Source organism: Mirounga angustirostris, unplaced genomic scaffold, assembly GCF_029215605.1.
Source record: "Mirounga angustirostris isolate CCGP_5_RB_7025 unplaced genomic scaffold, mMirAng1.0.hap1 SCAF_3, whole genome shotgun sequence".
NCBI lineage: Eukaryota > Metazoa > Chordata > Mammalia > Carnivora > Phocidae > Mirounga > Mirounga angustirostris.
Window position 1 is genome coordinate 74369458 of NW_026991711.1, and position 18366 is coordinate 74387823.

General features: G+C 35.4%; 1 protein-coding gene across 1 annotated transcript in view; it reads left to right on the forward strand.

Annotated features, from left to right (window-relative positions):
* LOC135363787 (phospholipid-transporting ATPase IB-like) overlaps positions 1–18366 on the forward strand; it is a 204783-nt gene that overhangs the window by 80381 nt on the left and 106036 nt on the right. Inside the window, exons 20-22 of the mRNA XM_064585806.1 lie at positions 3205–3289; positions 4791–4930; positions 16642–16780. Coding sequence (XP_064441876.1) covers positions 3205–3289; positions 4791–4930; positions 16642–16780 — 364 coding nt within the window. The remainder of the gene's footprint in view (positions 1–3204; positions 3290–4790; positions 4931–16641; positions 16781–18366) is intronic.

Consider the following 18366-nt stretch of genomic DNA (forward strand, 5'->3'; position numbering starts at 1 on the left):
TGTGCACCATCCACTTATTTTCTTTGGTGAAATGTCTGTTTAAATATTTGTCCCTGTTTTTATAACTGTTTGTGTTTCTTTGTATTGAGTTTTGAGAGTTCTTTTTTAATTTTTGGATATAAGTCCCTTATCAGATACATGATCTGCAAATATCTGTGGCTTTTTTCATTCTCTTAACAGGTCTCTGAAGAACAGGAATTTGTAATTTTGATGAAGTCCAATTTAACAATATGTTCCTTTATGGGTCATGCTTTTAGTGTCTTAGCTAACAAATTTTTGCCTAATTCAAGGTCACAAAGATTTCCTCCTGTTTTCTCCTCCTTTTATAGTTTTAGGTTGTATACTTGCTTCTGGGATCCATCTTGAGTGATTTTGGGATATGGTATGAGACATGAGTAGGAGTTCATTTTTTACAGATGAGTATCTAATTTCACAGCACCATTTATTAAACTGTTTATTCATTCTTCACTGAATTGCCTTTGCACTTTTGTAAAAAATGAACTGTTTATATATATGTGGGTCTATTTCTGGACTTTCTGTTTTCTCTCATCGTTCTGTTGGTTATCTTTACACCAATACCACAGTGTCTTGATTATATCACTTTATAATAAGTCTTAAAATCAGATATCATGAATTCTCCAATTTTGTTCTTTTTCAAAGTTGTTTTGAATGTTCTGGAACCTTTGCATTTCCATATGAGTTTTATACTTTTTTTGAAGATGCTTTTTATCATACTAAGGAAATTTCCCCCAATTCCTAGTTGGTTGAGATTTTAAAAAATCGGTAATGGATGTTAAATTTTGTCAAATACTTTTCTTGACTTGATTGAGATACTAATATGATTTTTTCTTTTGTGCCTGTTAATATGGTAAATTACATTGAATTGATTTTTTAACGTTAAACCTATCTTGTATTCCTGAGATAAGCCCCATTTGTTCTGATATATTATCCTTTTTATGTATAGTTGGATTCACTTTCTTAAAGTTTTATTTAGAATTTTGCATCTACTTTTAAAAGGGATAGCGATCTTTAATTTTCTTTTCTTGTAATGTCTTTGTTTGATTTTTAATGCTGACCCTATAAAATTAATGGGGAGGACTCTTTCCTTTTCAGTTTTCTGGAAAAGTGTGCATGGAATTGAGATTATTTGTTCTTTAAATGTTTGTTAGAATTTACCAGAAAGCCATCTGGACCTCAGGGTAGGCTAGCTAGACAGTTATTGGTTTTATTTATTTTTTCATTTATAGGTTTTATTGATCTTCCTAAAGAAATTGCTTTCAGATTTGACTTTTCTTGAATGTTTCTCTGTTTTCTGTTTCATTAATTTCTCTTTATTATTCCCATTCTTTTGCCTACTTGTGGTTTGATTTGCTCCTCTTTTTCTAGCTTCTTAAGGCAGAACTTGATTTGAGACCTTTCTTTTTAATACAAATGTTTAGTGCTATAAATATCCTCCAAATCTTTGCTTTAGCAGCATGTCACAAATTTTGATGTGTTGCATTTTCATCTTCATTCAGTTCAAAATATTCTATATTCTAAGTTTTCTTTTGATTTCTTCTTTGACTCATGGGTTATTTTGAAGTGGGTTAGTTTTCAAATATTTAGGAATTTTCTGGAAATATTCCTTTAATTGATTTATAACATAATTCCATTTTATTAGAGAACAGACTTTATATGACGTGAGTCCTTTTAATTTAATTGGGACTTGTTTTATGGCTCACATTGTGACTTATCTAATGTTAAATGTTTTGCATGCACCTAAAAAGCCTGAATATTCTGCTGTTTTGGGGTGAAGTAGTTTATAACTATCTGTTAAGTCAAGTTGATTGATAGTGTTGTTCAAATCTTCTATATCCTTAATGATGCTTCATTTACTTGTTCTATCAATTATTGATAGATAATTGATAGGGGGATATTGAAATCCCCAACTGTCATTGTGGATTTGTGATGTTCATCTTGAAGTTCTGTTAGTTTTTACATCATTGCATTTACTTCTATTAGTTTTAGCTTCATTTTGAAACTAATTTATTAGATGCATAAGCATTCGGAATTACTAGTTCCTCTTGATGAATTGACCCTTCTGTCATTCCAAAATGATTTTCCTTATCCCTGGCAATTCTCTTTACTCTGAAATCTCTATTGTCTGGTTATAATATTGCCATTCCTGGCTACTTTTGATTAGTGTTGGGTAGGATATATCTTTTTCTTCCTCTTTAACCCATTTGTGTCTTTATATGTAAAGTCTGGTTCTTCCAGGGAGCATGTAGTTGGTTTGTGTTTTGGAAATCTCTGCCTTTTAACTGGGTGTTTAGACCATTTACATGTGTGCTTACTGATACAGCTGGGTTTACATACATCATCCTGCAATTTATTTTCTATTTGTCCCAGTTCTTTTTTCCTTTATTCCAAGAATTACTTGAGTATTATATAATTCCAATTTCTTTCCTTTAAAAAAAATTTTAGTGGTTGTTAGTAGGCACCTTCAATCTATTACTTTCTATTTTCAAGTGATAATATACTATTTCATGTGTAGTATAAGAATTACAATTCTGAACTTCCATCTCTCTCCTCCCAATCTTTGTGCTCTTGTCAGACATTTTAATTTTACAAATGTTATAAATTTCACACTACATTAAGTTTGTTCAAGCAATTATCCTTTTTTAATAAAATATATAACAAGAAAAATATTGTATATATATCCATATCCATATATATGTGTATATATACACACGCACACATACAGACTCATGTCATTACCATTTTCAATGCTCTTCAGACTCATATTTCCATTTGCTATAATTTCCTTCTGTCTGATGGATTCCCTTTACCATATCTTATAGCATGGATCTGTTGGTGATAAGTTTTTTCAGACTGTTTATGTCTGAAAAGATTTTTATTTCATCTTTATTTTCTCTGGTGTTCATTTTGAAATTTTTGCTGAATATAGGATTCTAGGTTGACAATTTTTTTTCTTTCAGTTTTTTAAAGCATGTGCTTCACTTGCATTCTCAATGAGCAATCTGTTATCTCTGTTCCTCTGTATGTAATGTATCCCTTTTGGAATTGTGCCTTCCCTGGGGCTTTTTGGGTTCCTTCACATCTATTAGATATAACAATAAAATTATAATGCAGTATTTAGAATTTGGATTGTTAGGCTTAGGTAAGATATTGGTCACAAGAACTTTTTTTTTTTTTTCCGGATAGGATACAGTGATTTATGAGAGACTTTCAGAAGATTCTCGCTTTATGAAGGAGACATTAACCCACCTGGAATATTTTGCCAAAGAAGGTAAGTGAAAATTGTTTAGAATCTTGTTTCTTTTTGAAATGCTATTCTTAAATATTAAAATTGTAACCTGAATGCATGTCACTGATGCTTGGCCCATAGGTAGGCAAGGGGAGCTCATTCCTATATGTGACTTTGTAATGCCTTCTGTTTGCTTAAAAAGTAAATGGTTCCTCAAACACACCCTGTTGAGATATTATTTTTCCTTTCTTCCTTTCCCCACCAGCAAATGTTGAAAAGTATGTTTTTACTGTGTAGTTCTTCCTTTATTCCAAAAACAGTGTCTTCAAAGACATCTATTATCTGTTTCTATTTGTTGTAGTAGGAACTTGGCCCCTAATGGAAAAAGAGAGGTTTTTCCAGTATGTGTTGTATATTTCAAAGTTAATTACTTTGTGCATATAACTCAGAAACCTGACATAGTTGATGTTTTCCTGCCATTCTCTTCTTATCCTTCTGATTTTGACTTGTTACCCACCTCGAGAAATAAAATTCCATGAGTGAGTTTTGAATAAGAACAACACTCACTAAAAAGTTTATAGAAGTTTTGAAAAATCGAGGTGTAATATCACATAAAAGTAAAGCTAATAATCCCTGGAAGCAGTATCCCACTTTGTCCTTTTAGTTTCTAAGCTGCTGGATATTTTGCAAGGTTGCACTTTGGGCCTTTTGCTGCCATCTTAAAATATAAGTGAGCTGTAGGCAGGTTACAACAGGTATAAGCATATAGGAACCGTATTGTAATGGAGCTCAAAACAGAATAACAACTTCTATAGCTTATCTGTAGAACTTTAATTTCTAGGGGATCCTCAACTATTTGAATATTTTGCAGGAGTTAGCCTATAATATTAGGATACAATATAATTTCTAAAATTTTTTCTTTGCAAAAACGGGACTTAAATTAATTTTCTGTTATTTTAATGATTATTTGGATTACTTTGAAATTGAAAAACTAAAGCCTTATTCATTCTTTCCTTCCTCCAACAAATAGTTATTGAGTATTTATTGAGTGCTGTGCACTGTTCTAAGCTTCTGGGACAGAAGTGAACAAAACATAGCTCATACCTTGAAGAAATTAGCCAATAATAGATAATGTCAGGGGGTGATAAGTGCTATGGAGAAAAATTAAACAGGATAAGGGGAACAGAGTATGATGGGGTGCTATCTCTATAGGGTGAGTTAGACAGAGACTGAAGGAAGAGAAGGAGAATACCAGCAGAAAGTATTCCAGGTCAAGGGCAGAACAAGTTCAAGTGTCCAGAAGTAAGAGGATCAGCAGGGACAGGACTGTAAGCAATGACCGGGGGGGGGGGGGGGCGGGGGGGGAGGCGGGGGGGGCAAGGGGAAATAAGGTCAGCAAGGTAGCCAGGGACAGATCAGGTAAGACCATGTGAAGGACTTCACATTCCCATGACCTCTACACTTTTGGATTTTGCTTTCAAATTCTGTACTCCTCCCTGATTGCTGATGGCTTGATCAGTTTACATTCCATTCTTTCTTACAGGGCTGAGAACTCTCTGTGTTGCCTATGCAGATTTAACTGAGGAAGAATATCAGCAGTGGTTGATGCAGTATAAAAAAGCAAGTACAATTATCCAAGACAGAATGCGGAGTTTGGAAAAATGTTATGATAATATTGAAAAGGTAACATACCCGATATGTACTCTACATGCCAAGTTAAATATGTGAAAACATACACTTACCAATGTTTTCATATCTTGATATCATTTTAAAAACTCAGTTAAAATGGGGCGCCTGGGTGGCTCTGTTGGTTAAGTGTCTGCCTTCAGCTCAGGTGATGATCCCAGGTTCCTGGGATCGAGCCCTGTTGCCCAATCGGGCTCCCAACTCAATGAGGAGTCTCCTCTCTCTCTCGCTCTCTTGCTTGCTCACTCTCAAATAAATCAAGTCTTAACAAAAAAAATCTCAGTTAAATTGTTTTTTTTTCCTTCAGAAATATAAAGCTGTCTTATACTGAAAATTCATAAAATAGATCTTAAAATATTCAAAATATTTCTTTCATTTCTGAATTATATCCTAATCACTTCAATTTTGTTACCCCTTTTTATAACTTTTCCCATCCAAAAGCAATACATGTTTATCACACAAAACTAAGCCAGAATAGTAAATAATAATCATCTGTAATGTTGGGCTAATGACTAAATTCTGGTGTATAATCCTCCAACCTCTTTTTTCATATATGTGTATTGTCTATGTAGTATTCCATTGTAGGTTTTTAATACACATACATACACTTTTTCCCATAAAAATTTAAAGTAAAAAATCCCCCCTCACCCAAAATCTCCGTCAAATTTTCCCCATAAAAATACTGCTCAAATCATGAAATTTTTCACTCTGCAATAAATTGGGAATTTTTTCCATATCACTGAATATTTTTCTGTTATTTTTTTAGATTAGTCATGGTATTTCATTACTTTTATTGTGCTATTCTCTGGTGGTTACTGTCCCAGGGGATCTCATGCACCCTGGACTATTGTCACTGGAGGATCATTGTGAATTTGTTTGTGGTGGCCTCAGGGATCTTGTGGCTCCTGGGCCAATTCTTATCTTAGTTTCTTGGCTTGTGTTCTTTTGTCATTTGCTTCCATGAGCTCTGCATTTCATTTCTGCAGGAACATGGCCAGAACAGAGTTAGACTGGAGGATTTTCTTTTCTTTTCTTTTCTTTTTTAAAGATTTTATTTATTTATTTGAGCGAGAGAGAGAGCATGAGGTAGGGAGAGAGGGAGAAGCAGACTCCTTGCTGAGCAGGGAGCCCAATGCAGGGCTCGATCCCAGGACCCTGGGACCTGAACCAAAGGCAGATGCTTAACTGAGTGAGCCACAGGTGCCCCGATAGACTGGGGGATTTTCTTGATATTAGGTTCATCTTTTTTTTCAAGGTCATTTTGTTGAGAAATTAGGAACCTAACCTAGCTTCACACCAAGTGCAGGAAGATGCTGCAGGAGCCCTCGTGGGTGATTATTCGACATCTGTTGACACAGCACAGCGAAGGGACGAACTGATTTATGTAACCCTCCTCTTCCTCATTTTCCCAGCAGGTTGTTTGTTGCTCCCACACAGGGAAAAAATCTGGGCAATTGAAAATTGGCCCCTGGGGGCACCTGGGTGGCTCATTGGGTTAAGCTTCTGACTCTTGGTTTTGGCTCAGGTCATGATCTCAGGACTCTGAGGCTGACCTCACATCAGGCTCCATACTCAGCGCGGAGCCTGATTGCGCCCTCTCCCTCTGCTCCGCCCCTCCTCCCCCACCCGACACACCTCTCTCTCTCAGAAATAAAATCTTAAAAAAAGAAAAAGAAAAGAAAAAAGCAAGAAAGAGGAACTGGCCTCTGGAACTTGAAAGATTGTATAGTTCCTTTTTAATCAAACTGATATATTTTATATTTTAGTTTTAAGTTTTAATCTGGAAGTCATAGGTGGTAAGGAAGTCAAAGAGTAAGTTTGCCTTTGCCAGGTCATGTGGGTGGGTGGCAAGGGCAGGGCGTGGCATGGCCTTAAGCTGACTGGTTCACTCATCTGCTGAATGCTAGTCTCCAGCATGTACACAGTGCCTGGCACACAGTCGGTGTTCAGCAAGTATTAATTGAATAGATGAATGAAATATTGGGGTTGAATGTTTTAAGCTCCTCTGCTTTCCAAGGAAGGTAGATAACTGTATAATTGGCAGGGCTTGATGTTGATTCTTTTTCTTCAACTTCAAAGGGCAGTAATAAATGGTAGAAGGGCTGTCATGGGCCAGTTTTTCCTATCTGGTCTTGGAGGTTTTTGACCTAGGTGAGTGCCACATTACAGATTGTCTGTATAGTCAGAGTGAGTAATGAGCAGCATACAGTGCTTGGAAGGTCTGAATGGAAATCTAATCAGTTTTAGATACTTTAACAAAGTACTATTGTACTATTTAACAAACTACTGCATTTTCTCTCCATGACTATGAGGTTAAAATTACAGGCATCAAAGTACTCAATGTCTGTGTTTAGTGTGACTAGGATATCTCTTTAGCCTGAGTCACTTATGCAAATGACAGGCTCTGTGACGTTAAAATCACACTGAAAATTGTCAAATATATTCATTTGTGTCCCTTTCCCCCACAGGATGTTTTCCAGTTCACCCAGGAGCGATGAGCTCCTGGGTATTGAATCATGTGGGCCAAACTTCTGGGGGGCTGGGGACTAGACCTTGCTATTCATTACATCTCTGTCAGGGGAGACCTATCTTGAGAACTAGTACCCCACTGAAGGGTACTTCATGAAAAATGGACACATTTAGGGGGGCAAATGATACATGAGAGGATTGTTGTACATAGGTTTTGATCAGAGGGAATTGGATTTTTTTTTAAAGCTGTATCTTTCAAGCTGTAATGGCCTAAAAGAATTTTGATTCTTCACTTTTTTTCTTTTCTTTTCCTTAAGTCTATGTCTTCAATTCTAGTTTTCTGGGCTTGGAACAACTGTATGCCACCTAGAAAAACTTGTCCTTCCAGTTGTCCTTTGACTGTTATTTTTCTTACTTTATATTAGCCACCAGAGCATCTAATCTTCTGCCTCATGACTTGTGTTGTAATTTCCACTGTTCTAGCTGATGTTGTATTAGTTATAACTGTTGTTGCAGTTAAATGGCTATTCTCTGCAGACTTTGAGGTAAGTATTGGAATCTGACACCAAAGACGTGTCAGAGTCAACTAGTTCTGTGAAATGATTCTTACTGATAATTCCATGTACGTTGTTATGATCCTACTTGTTTTCAGTTCTAGGGAGGTATTTTCTGATCATCTTCTTAGATCTTGAGGCCAGGAGTACTTCTTCACCTCTTGAATATATTTCCTTTGGACACTCATAAGATCTAAGTTTCTTTCCTGTTGGGTAAGAGTAAGAAAGACAATGTCTACATTTGTATCAATAGTTATTAAGTACATCATAACTTAGAGCATAACTGCTAAAGTAATTAACTTTCATGTTGCCAGGGTCACTCTATTGGTAAAACATAAATTTGACATATTGGCAGATTGAATTAGACTTTGAAGCATTCCTTGTTTGTTTGTTTTTTCTTAATACAATAGCTTTATTGAGATATAATTCACATACCCTACAATTCTTCCATTTAAAGTATATAAACTACAGTTTTTAGAGAATTGTGAGACCGTCACCACAATTAACACAGAATATTCTCAACATACCCTCCCCCAAATTCCATATCCATTAGTATTCACTCTTTGTTACCGTCCTATTCTCTCCCCCAGCCCTATGCAGCCACTAATTTACTTCTAGTCTCTATAGATTCACCTTCTCTGCATATTTCATATAAATAAATCATAAAATAGGTGGTCTTTAGTGACTTGCTTCTTTCACTTAGCTTAATGTTTTCAGGATTCACCCATATTGTAGTATGTACCAGTATTTCATTACTTTTCAATGCCAAATAGTATTCCATTGCGTAGATACCTGATTGTTTATCCATTCTTCTGTTGAAGGTCATTTGGATTGTTTCCACTTGGTTATTGCGAATAATGCTTCCGTAAGTAATCATACAAGTTTTCATGTGGACACATTCTTTAATTTATCTTATGAATATACCTGGGAGTGAAATTGCTGGGTCATATGGCAACTCTGTGTAACCATTTGAGAAGCTGCCAGACTATTTTCCCAAAGTGGCTGCACCATTCTACATTCCTACCACCAGTGTTTGAGGGTTCCAATTTTTTCACATCCTTGCCAACACTTGTTACTACCTGTAACTTATTATAACCATCCTAGTGGGTATGAAGCAGTATCTCATTGTGATTTTAATTTGCATTTCTTTAATGATTAATGATGTTGAACATTTTTTCATGTGTTTTTTTGATTATTTGTATATCTTCTTTTGGAGAAGTGTCTATTCAAATCCTTTGGCCATTTTTCAATTAATATATTATTTTTTTAGAGTTTTAGAGTAGTTTTAGGTTTTCAGAAAAAAAATGAGCCAAAAAAGTATAGATAGTTATATATACTTCCTCTCTTTCCCTCCCACAGTTTCTTCTATGATTAACATTTTGCCTTAGTGTGGTACATTTGTTACAATTGATGAACCAATATCGATACACTATGATTAACTAAACTCCATGGCTTACATTAAGATTCACTCTTGTTGTATAGTTCTATGGGTCTTGACAAATGCATGTCACCATCCACTACTGCAGTATCATACAGAATAGTTTCACTGCCCTAAAAATCTCCTCTGTTCACCTATTCATTCTTCCCTCTTTCCTTCTGAACCCCTGGCAACCACTGATCTTCTTTTTACTGTCTCTATAGTTTTGCCTTTATCAGCATGTCATATAGCTGTAATCATAAGTATGTAGCCTTTTCAGATTGGCTGCTTTTGCTTAGGAATATGCATTTAAATTCCTTCATGTCTTTTAATGATAACGTGATGGCTCATTTTAAAAAAGTTTGTTGTTTGTTTGTTTGTTTATTTATTTATTTTTTAACTTATTTGAGAGAGAAAGCAGAGCGAGTGAGAGGACACAAGTGGGGAGAGAGGGGCAGAAGAAGAGGGAGAAGCGGACTCCCTGTTGAGTAGGGAGCCCAACACGGGGCTTGATCCCAGGACCCTGAGATCATGACCTGAGCTGAAGGCAGACACTTAAACCAACTGAGGCACCCAGGCACCCTGATGGCTCATTTCTTTTTAAATATTTTTTAAATAATAATCTGTTGTCTGGATGTACCACAGACATTATCCATTCACCTATTGAAAGGCATCTTGGTTGCTTCTAAGTTCTGGTAATTATGAATAAAGCTGCTATAAATACTCAAGACTATATTTTTTTGTGGATAGGTCTTCAACTCATTAGGGTGAATACCAAGAAGCATGATTGCCCAATCATGTGCTAAGTCAATGTTTAGCTTTATAAGAAACTGCCACACTGTCTTCCAAAATGGCTGTACATTCCCACAAGCAATGAATAAGAGTTCTTGTTCCACCACATCCCTTGCGAGCATTTGGTGCTGTCAGTGTTTTGGATTTTGGACAATCTAATAGGTATGTAGTGGTATCTCACTGTTGTTTTCATGTGCATTTCTCTGATGACATATAATGTTTTCATATGCTTAGTGACACCTGTATATCTTCTTTGGTGAGGTGTCTGCTTAGACCTTTTGCCCCTTTTTTAATCAGATTGTTTATTTTCTTACTGTTGGGTTTTAAGTGTTCCTTGCATATTTGGTTATGTCTTTATCGGATATGTGTTTTGAAAATATTTTCTCCTTGTTTGTAGCTTGTCTTCTTGTTAGCTTCACAGTATTTTCCACAGAACATGTTTTTAATTTTAATGAAGTCTAAATACCAATTTTTTCTTTCATGGATCATGCTTTTGGTATCTAAAAAGTAATCAGTAAACCTAAGGTTACCTAGATTTTCTCCTCTTATCTTCTGGTAGTTTTATAGTTTTGCATTTTACATTTAGGTCTATGATCCATTTGGACTTAATTTTTATGAAAAGTCAAAGGTCAGTGTCTGCATTCATTTTATTTTTTAAATGTGCACGTCCAGTTGTTCCAACACTATTTGTTGAAAAAGACTATCTTTTCTCCATTGAATCGCCTTTGCTCCTTTGTCAAAGATTGGTTGACTGTATTTGTGTAGGTCTATTTCTGGGTTTTCTATTTTGTTCTAATGACCTATTTGTCTATACTTTCACCAATACTATACTATCTTGATTACTCTAGCTTTATAGTAACTCTTGAAGTTGGGTAGTGTCCGTCCCCTGATTTTGTTCTTATTCACTATTGTCTTGGCTAATCTCAATCTTTTGCCTTTCAATAAAAATTTTAGAATCAATTTGTTGATATCCACAAAATAACTTTCCATGATTAAGACTGACATCTTAGCAATACTGAGTATTCCTATCCATGAACATGATATTTCTTTCATCAGAGTTTTGTAGTTTTCCACATACATATCTTGTAAATATTTTGTTAGATTTATACTTATATATGCCTTTTTGATATTAAAGTAAATGGTATTATGTTTTTAATTTCAAATTCCAATTGTTCATTGACTTTTGTGTATTAACCTCATATCCTATAACATTGCTATAGTCACTTGTTAGTTCCATTTGTTGATTCCTTAGAATTTTCTACATAAACAGTCATGACATCTGCAAAGGCATTTTTCTTCCTTCCCAATCCTTTTAGTTTTTTTATTTCCTTATTTTATCATACTAACCAGAACTTCCAGTATGATGTTGAATAAGAGTGGGAAGAGGGACATCCTTACCTTGTTCCCTGTCTTAAGGAGGGAAAGTATCTAGGTTCTCACCATTAAGTATATTAGCTATAGGTTTTTTAGTAGATGTTCTTTATCAAGTTGGAGAAGTCTCCCCCTGTTCTAGGTTTGCTGAGGGTTTTTAAAAGACTTTGAAACTTTATGAGTGTTAGATTCTCACAAATTTTGGTTAAGTTGCATTATCATTTTATTTTAGTTCATATTTTTAAATTTCTCTTGAGTTATGTGATTTTTAGAAGTGTTTTTGCTTAATCTCCAGGTATTTGGGGACTTTTCAGGTATCTTTCTATTATTGATTTCTAGTTTAATTCCACTGTGGACTGATAGCATACTTTGATAATTTCTATTTTTCAAAAAACTTGCTAAGGTGGGCTTTATGGCCTAGAACATGGTCTATTTTTTTTTTAAAGATTTTATTTATTTATTTGACAGAGAGAGACAGCCAGAGAGAGAACACAAGCAGGACAAGTGGGAGAGAGAGAAGCAGGCTTCCCACTGAGCAGGGAGCCCAATGTGGGGCTCGATCCCAGGACCCTGGGATCATGACCTGAGCCAAAGGCAGACACTTAACGACTGAGCCACCCAGGCGCCCCGAATGTGGTCTATCTTAATGAGTGTTTCGTTGAGCTTGAGAAGAAAGTGTATTCTGCTGTTAAACGAACATTCTCTCAATGTCAGTTAGATGCAATGAATTGGTGGCTCTGTTCTGTTCAATTATATCCTTACTGATTTTCTCTCTGTTGGATCTGTTGATTACTGACAGAGAAGTATTAGAGTCTACATTCATCTATTTCTCTTTGCTGTTCCATGAGTTCTTGTCTAATATATTTTGATGCTCTGTTGTTAGGTGCACTGAAGATTGCTACGTCTTCTTAGACAATTGACTCCTTTATTATTATGCAATGCCTCTTTTTATTCCTAGTAATTTTCCTTATTCTGAAGTCAGTTTTGTCTGAAATTAATATAGCTACTCCAGTTTCTTTTATTAGTGTTAGTATGTGTATCTTTCTTCATCCTTCTATTTTTTAAATTTTTATTTATTTAAATTCAATTAGCCAACTCCATCCCCTTATTTTAATCTATTTGTGTCTTCATATTTAATATGTGTTTCTTATGACAACATAGAGTTGTCTTTTTTTTTTAAAATCCACTCGTACAGTGTCTGTCTTTTAATTGGTATATTTAGACCATACACTTTTACAGTTATTACTAGTTTAATATCTTTCATATTTGTAACTATTTTCTATTTGTACCCTTTCTTATGTTTTTTCTTTGTCTTCCACTTTTTTTCCCTGCCTTGTCTGGTTTTTAACTGATCTATTTTCTCTCCTTTCTTAGCATTTCAATTATACCTCTTTTAAAAATGTTTTTAGTGGTTGTCTTAGAGTTTGCAATTTACCTTTACAATTAAATTGTCCACTTTCATATAATACTATACCATGTCATGGGTAGGACAGGTACCTTACAACAGTATTTCCAATTCCTCTCTCCAATCTCTTATATTGCTGCCATACATTGCATTTGTCCGTAGCCCATAATCACCTAATGTATCGTTGTTATTATATTTTGAGAAAACTGTATCTGTTAAACCAATAAGAAAAATAAAAGATATCATTTTATCTTTATTTATTCCTTCTTTAATGTTATTCCTTTCTTTATGTATATCTGAGTTATTAATCTACATTATTTTACTTCTCTCTGAAGAACTTTTTTTTTTAATTTATTTTTTTTATTCTTATGTTAATCCCCATACATTACATCATTAGTTTTAGATGAAGTGTTCCATGATTCATTGTTTGTGCATAACACCCAGTGCTCCATGCAGAATGTGCCCTCCTCAATACCTACCACCAGGCTAACCCATCCTCCCACCCTCTCCCCTCTAGAACCCTGTTTGTTTTTCAGAGTCCATCGTCTCTCATGGTTCATCTACCCCTTCGATTTCCCCTGCTTCATTCTTCCCCTCCCGCTATCTTCTTCTTCTTCTTTTAATTTTTCTTAACATATATTGCATTATTTGTTTCTCTCTGAAGAACTTTTAACATTTCTTGCAAGGAAGGTGTGTGAGCAATGAATTTCCTCAATTTTCATTTGTCTGAGAAAGCATTTATTTCTCCTTTACACTTGTAGAATAATTTCACTGGATACAAAATTCTAGCTTGGTGTTTTTTCCTTTTAACACTTTATTTCACTCCACTCTGTTCTTGCTTTCATAGATTTGAAAGAGAAGTCCAATGTAGTTACTATCCTTGTTCCTGTATAGGTAAGGCTGTTCTTGTTTTTGTTTTTGTTTTTTTTATCCTCTCAGGTTTCTTTCAAGATTTTCTTTTGAAAACAGTTTGCATAGGAAATGCCTAGGTGTAGATTTTTGGGATTTATCATGATTGGTGTTTTCTGAGGTCTGGGTCTAAGTTAGATGTCTGTGATTAATATTGGAAAATTCTCACCAATAATTATTTCAAGAATTTTCTGTTCCTTCCTCTCTTCTATTTCTGGTATTCCCAATCCATGTATGTTATACCTTTTATAATTGCCCCACAGTTCTTGGTATTTTATTTTATTTTTTTCATTCTTTTATCTCTTTGTTTTTCAGTTTGGGAAGTTTTTATTGACATATCTTCATGTTCACTAGTTATTTCCTTGGGGATGTTTAGACAACTGATGAGCCCATCAGAGGCATTCCTTATTTATGTTACAGTGTTTTTTTATTGCTAACATTTCCTTTTGATTTTTTCTTAGAGTTTCTATCTCTCTGCTTCCATTATCCATCTGTAAAAAGTAAACATGTCATTTACTTTTACCACTAGAGTCTTTAGCATATTAATCATAGTTATTTCAAATTTCTAGTCTGGTAATTCCCAAATTTCTGTCATATCTGAGTCTGAGTCTAATTCTGATGCTTGCTCTGTCTGTTGAGAATGTGATTTTTGTCTTGAGCTGCCCTATAACTTTTTGTTGAAAGCCACACATGAGGTATTGGATAAAAGGAATGAGGCAAATAGGCCTTTTGGGTGAGGTTTCATGTTTCTCTGACTAGAAGTTAGGCTGTGTTTACTGTTTGCTATAGCTGTGGTATGAGAGGCTAAAATTGCATCTAGTGTCCTTGTTTTCATCCTCCTGCTATCTTCAGGTTTCCCTAGAAACTCCTTCTTAAACAGGGTCTGAACCTTACACTTCCTCCTTCGGCAATCCCTCACATTCATGTGAGAGACAGACTGATGTGGTAAGGTGAGGAAGAGGAGATCTGTGGTTTAGCCCTTGATTAGATCTCAATCTTCTGTGAGTCTGAGTTCTGTGTCTTCCCCCATGTCAAAAACTGGAAGGTGCTGGAGATGAGTATTTCCCTTCCCTCAGATTGACAGGCTCTGATAAGCCCAAGTTGATAAGCCTCTGATAAGATAGTTTCCTTTGAGTACAGGCCTTTGTGAGGAGAGCAGAATAATCTGGGAGTATTTCAGAATGTTTACTTTCCCCCTCCTCTTGCCATAATCAGGAAGGGATCCCTTTGATTCCTAGTTAGCTGTGTGTTTTCATCATGAAAATGTTTAAAGCATTCTTTTAAAAATCCATGTTTCATACCCAGAAACATAAATCATTACTGAAAATACTTTTTGCTAGCTATGGGAAATTTTACATTAAAATCCAAAGTTTTAATACAGAAATATCTTGAAAGTATTATAGTAGAAATAGCCCAAAAATAGAATCATGAAGATAAAGAATGTCTAATAGGATTGATATACTTGAATATTTAGCACTTAAAAATTCACCTGGTCATTGAGAAGGCTAAAAATTTTATGGTTATTTTAAAGTTTAATTTATAGTTTATATATGATAGTATCTCAAATTATTTCAGTTCTAATTATCAGCACAGAATCAGCTTGCTTTATATCTTAATTTCATTTTAACAACTAATAGCAATGTGAAAAACCCTGAATGTTTGGGTTGTGCTGGCTTCTGGGAAACAACTTATGCTTTATAGAAACCTTTTTATCTACCATAGAGCTTCTGCTCAGATCTCCACAGTGATAGGGAAATAATTCACAGTAGGAACAAAAACTATAAACTATCTGGTGCTATGAAATTTATGGAGAAAATATGAAATTTCTTGTAAGGACTTATATAAGTGGATAGGTGTATAGAATATATAGAAAACCCCAGTATAATAAATGTGGCAATTCTCCTCAAAGTCATTTATAAATTCAGTGTAATACAGGAAATAATAAAGGAAATGCATATAATTCCCAATAGGATTTTTATAGAACTTAAGCAGTTTGTTCTAAATTCACACAGAAGTAGGAGGAGGCTGAGAATTATCATGATACTTTTTGAAGAATAATAAAGGAAGGGGGCTTACCTCTCTAGGTTTAATTGCCTAATTATAATCTGCTAGATATTCTTTTTTTTTTTTTTAAAGATTTTATTTATTTATTAGAGAGCATGAGCAGGGTGGGGAGGGGTAGAGGGAGGGGGACAAGCAGACTCCTCGCGGAGCAGGGAGCCTGATGCAGGGCTGGATCCCAGGACCCCGGAATCATGACCTGAGCAGAAGGCAGATGCTTAACCAACTGAACCACCCAGGTGCCCCCATGAGCCTATATAACTATCATGCTACACTGCCTCATGCTGTAGCAAAATAGGGACAAATAGACGAGTGGAAGAGACTAGGAAGAAAGTGTGTGTGTGTGTGTGTGTGTGTGTGTGTGTGTGTGTGTGTGTGTGTGTGACATGTATGGGACTTCACATAATAGGTAGACTGCATAACATTTGTCAAAATTTGCCCTATTTATTCCATATTAAAATGTTTTTTTACCTTTTTTTTTTTAAGATTTTATTTATTTATTTGACAGAGAGACACAGCCAGAGAGGGAACACAAGCATGGGGAGCGGGAGAGGGAGAAGCAGGCTTCCCGCCAATCAGGGAGCCTTATGCGGGGCTCAATCCCAGGACCCTGGGATCATGACCTGAGCCGAAGGCAGACGCCTAACGACTGAGCCACCCAGGCGCCCCATATTTTTTTTTTTTTATCTTAACTAGTAATAAAAAATATCTCTTTCAAAAAAATATCTAGAAATTTCTGCTTCTCGGAGCCACAGCCATTGAAGATCGCCTTCAAGCACGTGTTCCAGAAACGATAACAACTTTACTGAAAGCAAACATAAGAATATGGGTTTTGACAGGAGATAAACAAGAAACTGCAATTAACATAGGTAACAGATATGAAGTTTTAGAAAATCTGTTTGGACAGGTATTCTAAATATATACTGGTATCAAGAATGAATGATTGAACTTACTTCAAGTAATTGTTTTATATGCCTTTGGGTAAATGGAGTGCAATGGAATCTTGCCATCACATGGCAGAAAATTTCAGCGAACTAAGCAAGGCAAAGAGTCTGTCTCCTCCACGTTGTCAAAATATAGACTGCAGAATGCTTACATGAGTAATATGTATGTTTCTTGTTCCTTTTCTTTGAAATTTGAAGTTATGGCATATTTTCCCTATAATGTATATACCTATCTTTGTATTATGTATGTTTATTCAGAAACATTTTGATTATTAGTGAGAATGTTCAATTGGTTTTTTTCTTTTTAAATTTAAATTCAGTTAGCCAACTTGTAGTACATCATTAGTTTCAGGTGTAGTGTTCAATAATTTATCAGTTGCATATAACACCCAGTGCTCATCACATCACGTGCCTTCCTTAATGCCCATCAACAAATTACCTCTTCCCTCCACCCCCTTCTCCCTCCAGCAACCCTCAGTTTGTTCCCTACAGTTAAGAGTCTCTCATGGTGGGTTGCTGGAGTGGTGGGGGGTGGGAGGGATGGGGTGGCTGGGTGATAGACATTGGGGAGGGCATGTGCTATGGTGAGCGCTGTGAATTGTGCAAGACTGTTGAATCACAGACCTGTACCTCTGAAACAAATAATACATTATATGTTAAAAAAAAAAAAAGAAGAAGATAGCAGGAGGGGAAGAATGAAGGGAGGGAAATCGGAGGGGGAGATGAACCATGAGAGACGATGGACCCTGTAAAACAAACTGAGGGTTCTAGAGGGGAGGGGGGTGGGAGGATGGGTTAGCCTGGTGATGGGTATTAAAGAGGGCGCATTCTGCATGGAGCACTGGGTGTTACACGCAAACAATGAATCATGGAATACTACATCAAAAACTAATGATGTAATATATGGTGATTAACATTACATAATTAAAAAATATATATATATATGAAGAGTCTCTCATGGAGGAAAAACTGAATGGGAAGTCATCAGACAGGGAGAAAAACAATTGTTTTTTTTTTCCAATGTCACTTTTTTTTTTTTTTTGCCTTTTTTCCCCCTTTACTGTATGATTGTATCTTAGAGTTGAGATGTGCAGAATAGGAGTTGAAAAGTCAATTGTTAGCTGGGAATATTCACATTTTGATGGTGAGAAGGAATTGAAATTATGTTTTTCATAATCATCATGGTAGTCAGCTCCAGTTAGATTAACATATATGATAAAACGAGTCTGTATGCACCAGACACCACCTTTAAATATTGTCTCCAGTCATTTGTTTATTCTACATTCATTCATTTAGTGAATATTGATCACTTGCTAGGTACCAGGAAAATCTAGAAGCTGGGAATGAAAACCTGAGTAATAGTCTCTGTCCTTATGAAACTTATATCCATGTAGAAAAGATAAAAATAATAAATCACTGTATTTTGTAATATTGCAATCAGTGCTAAGAATAAAAACACAGCAAGGCATAGCAAGAGGTAGACAAGCTAATCAAACAGAACACCTGTAAAG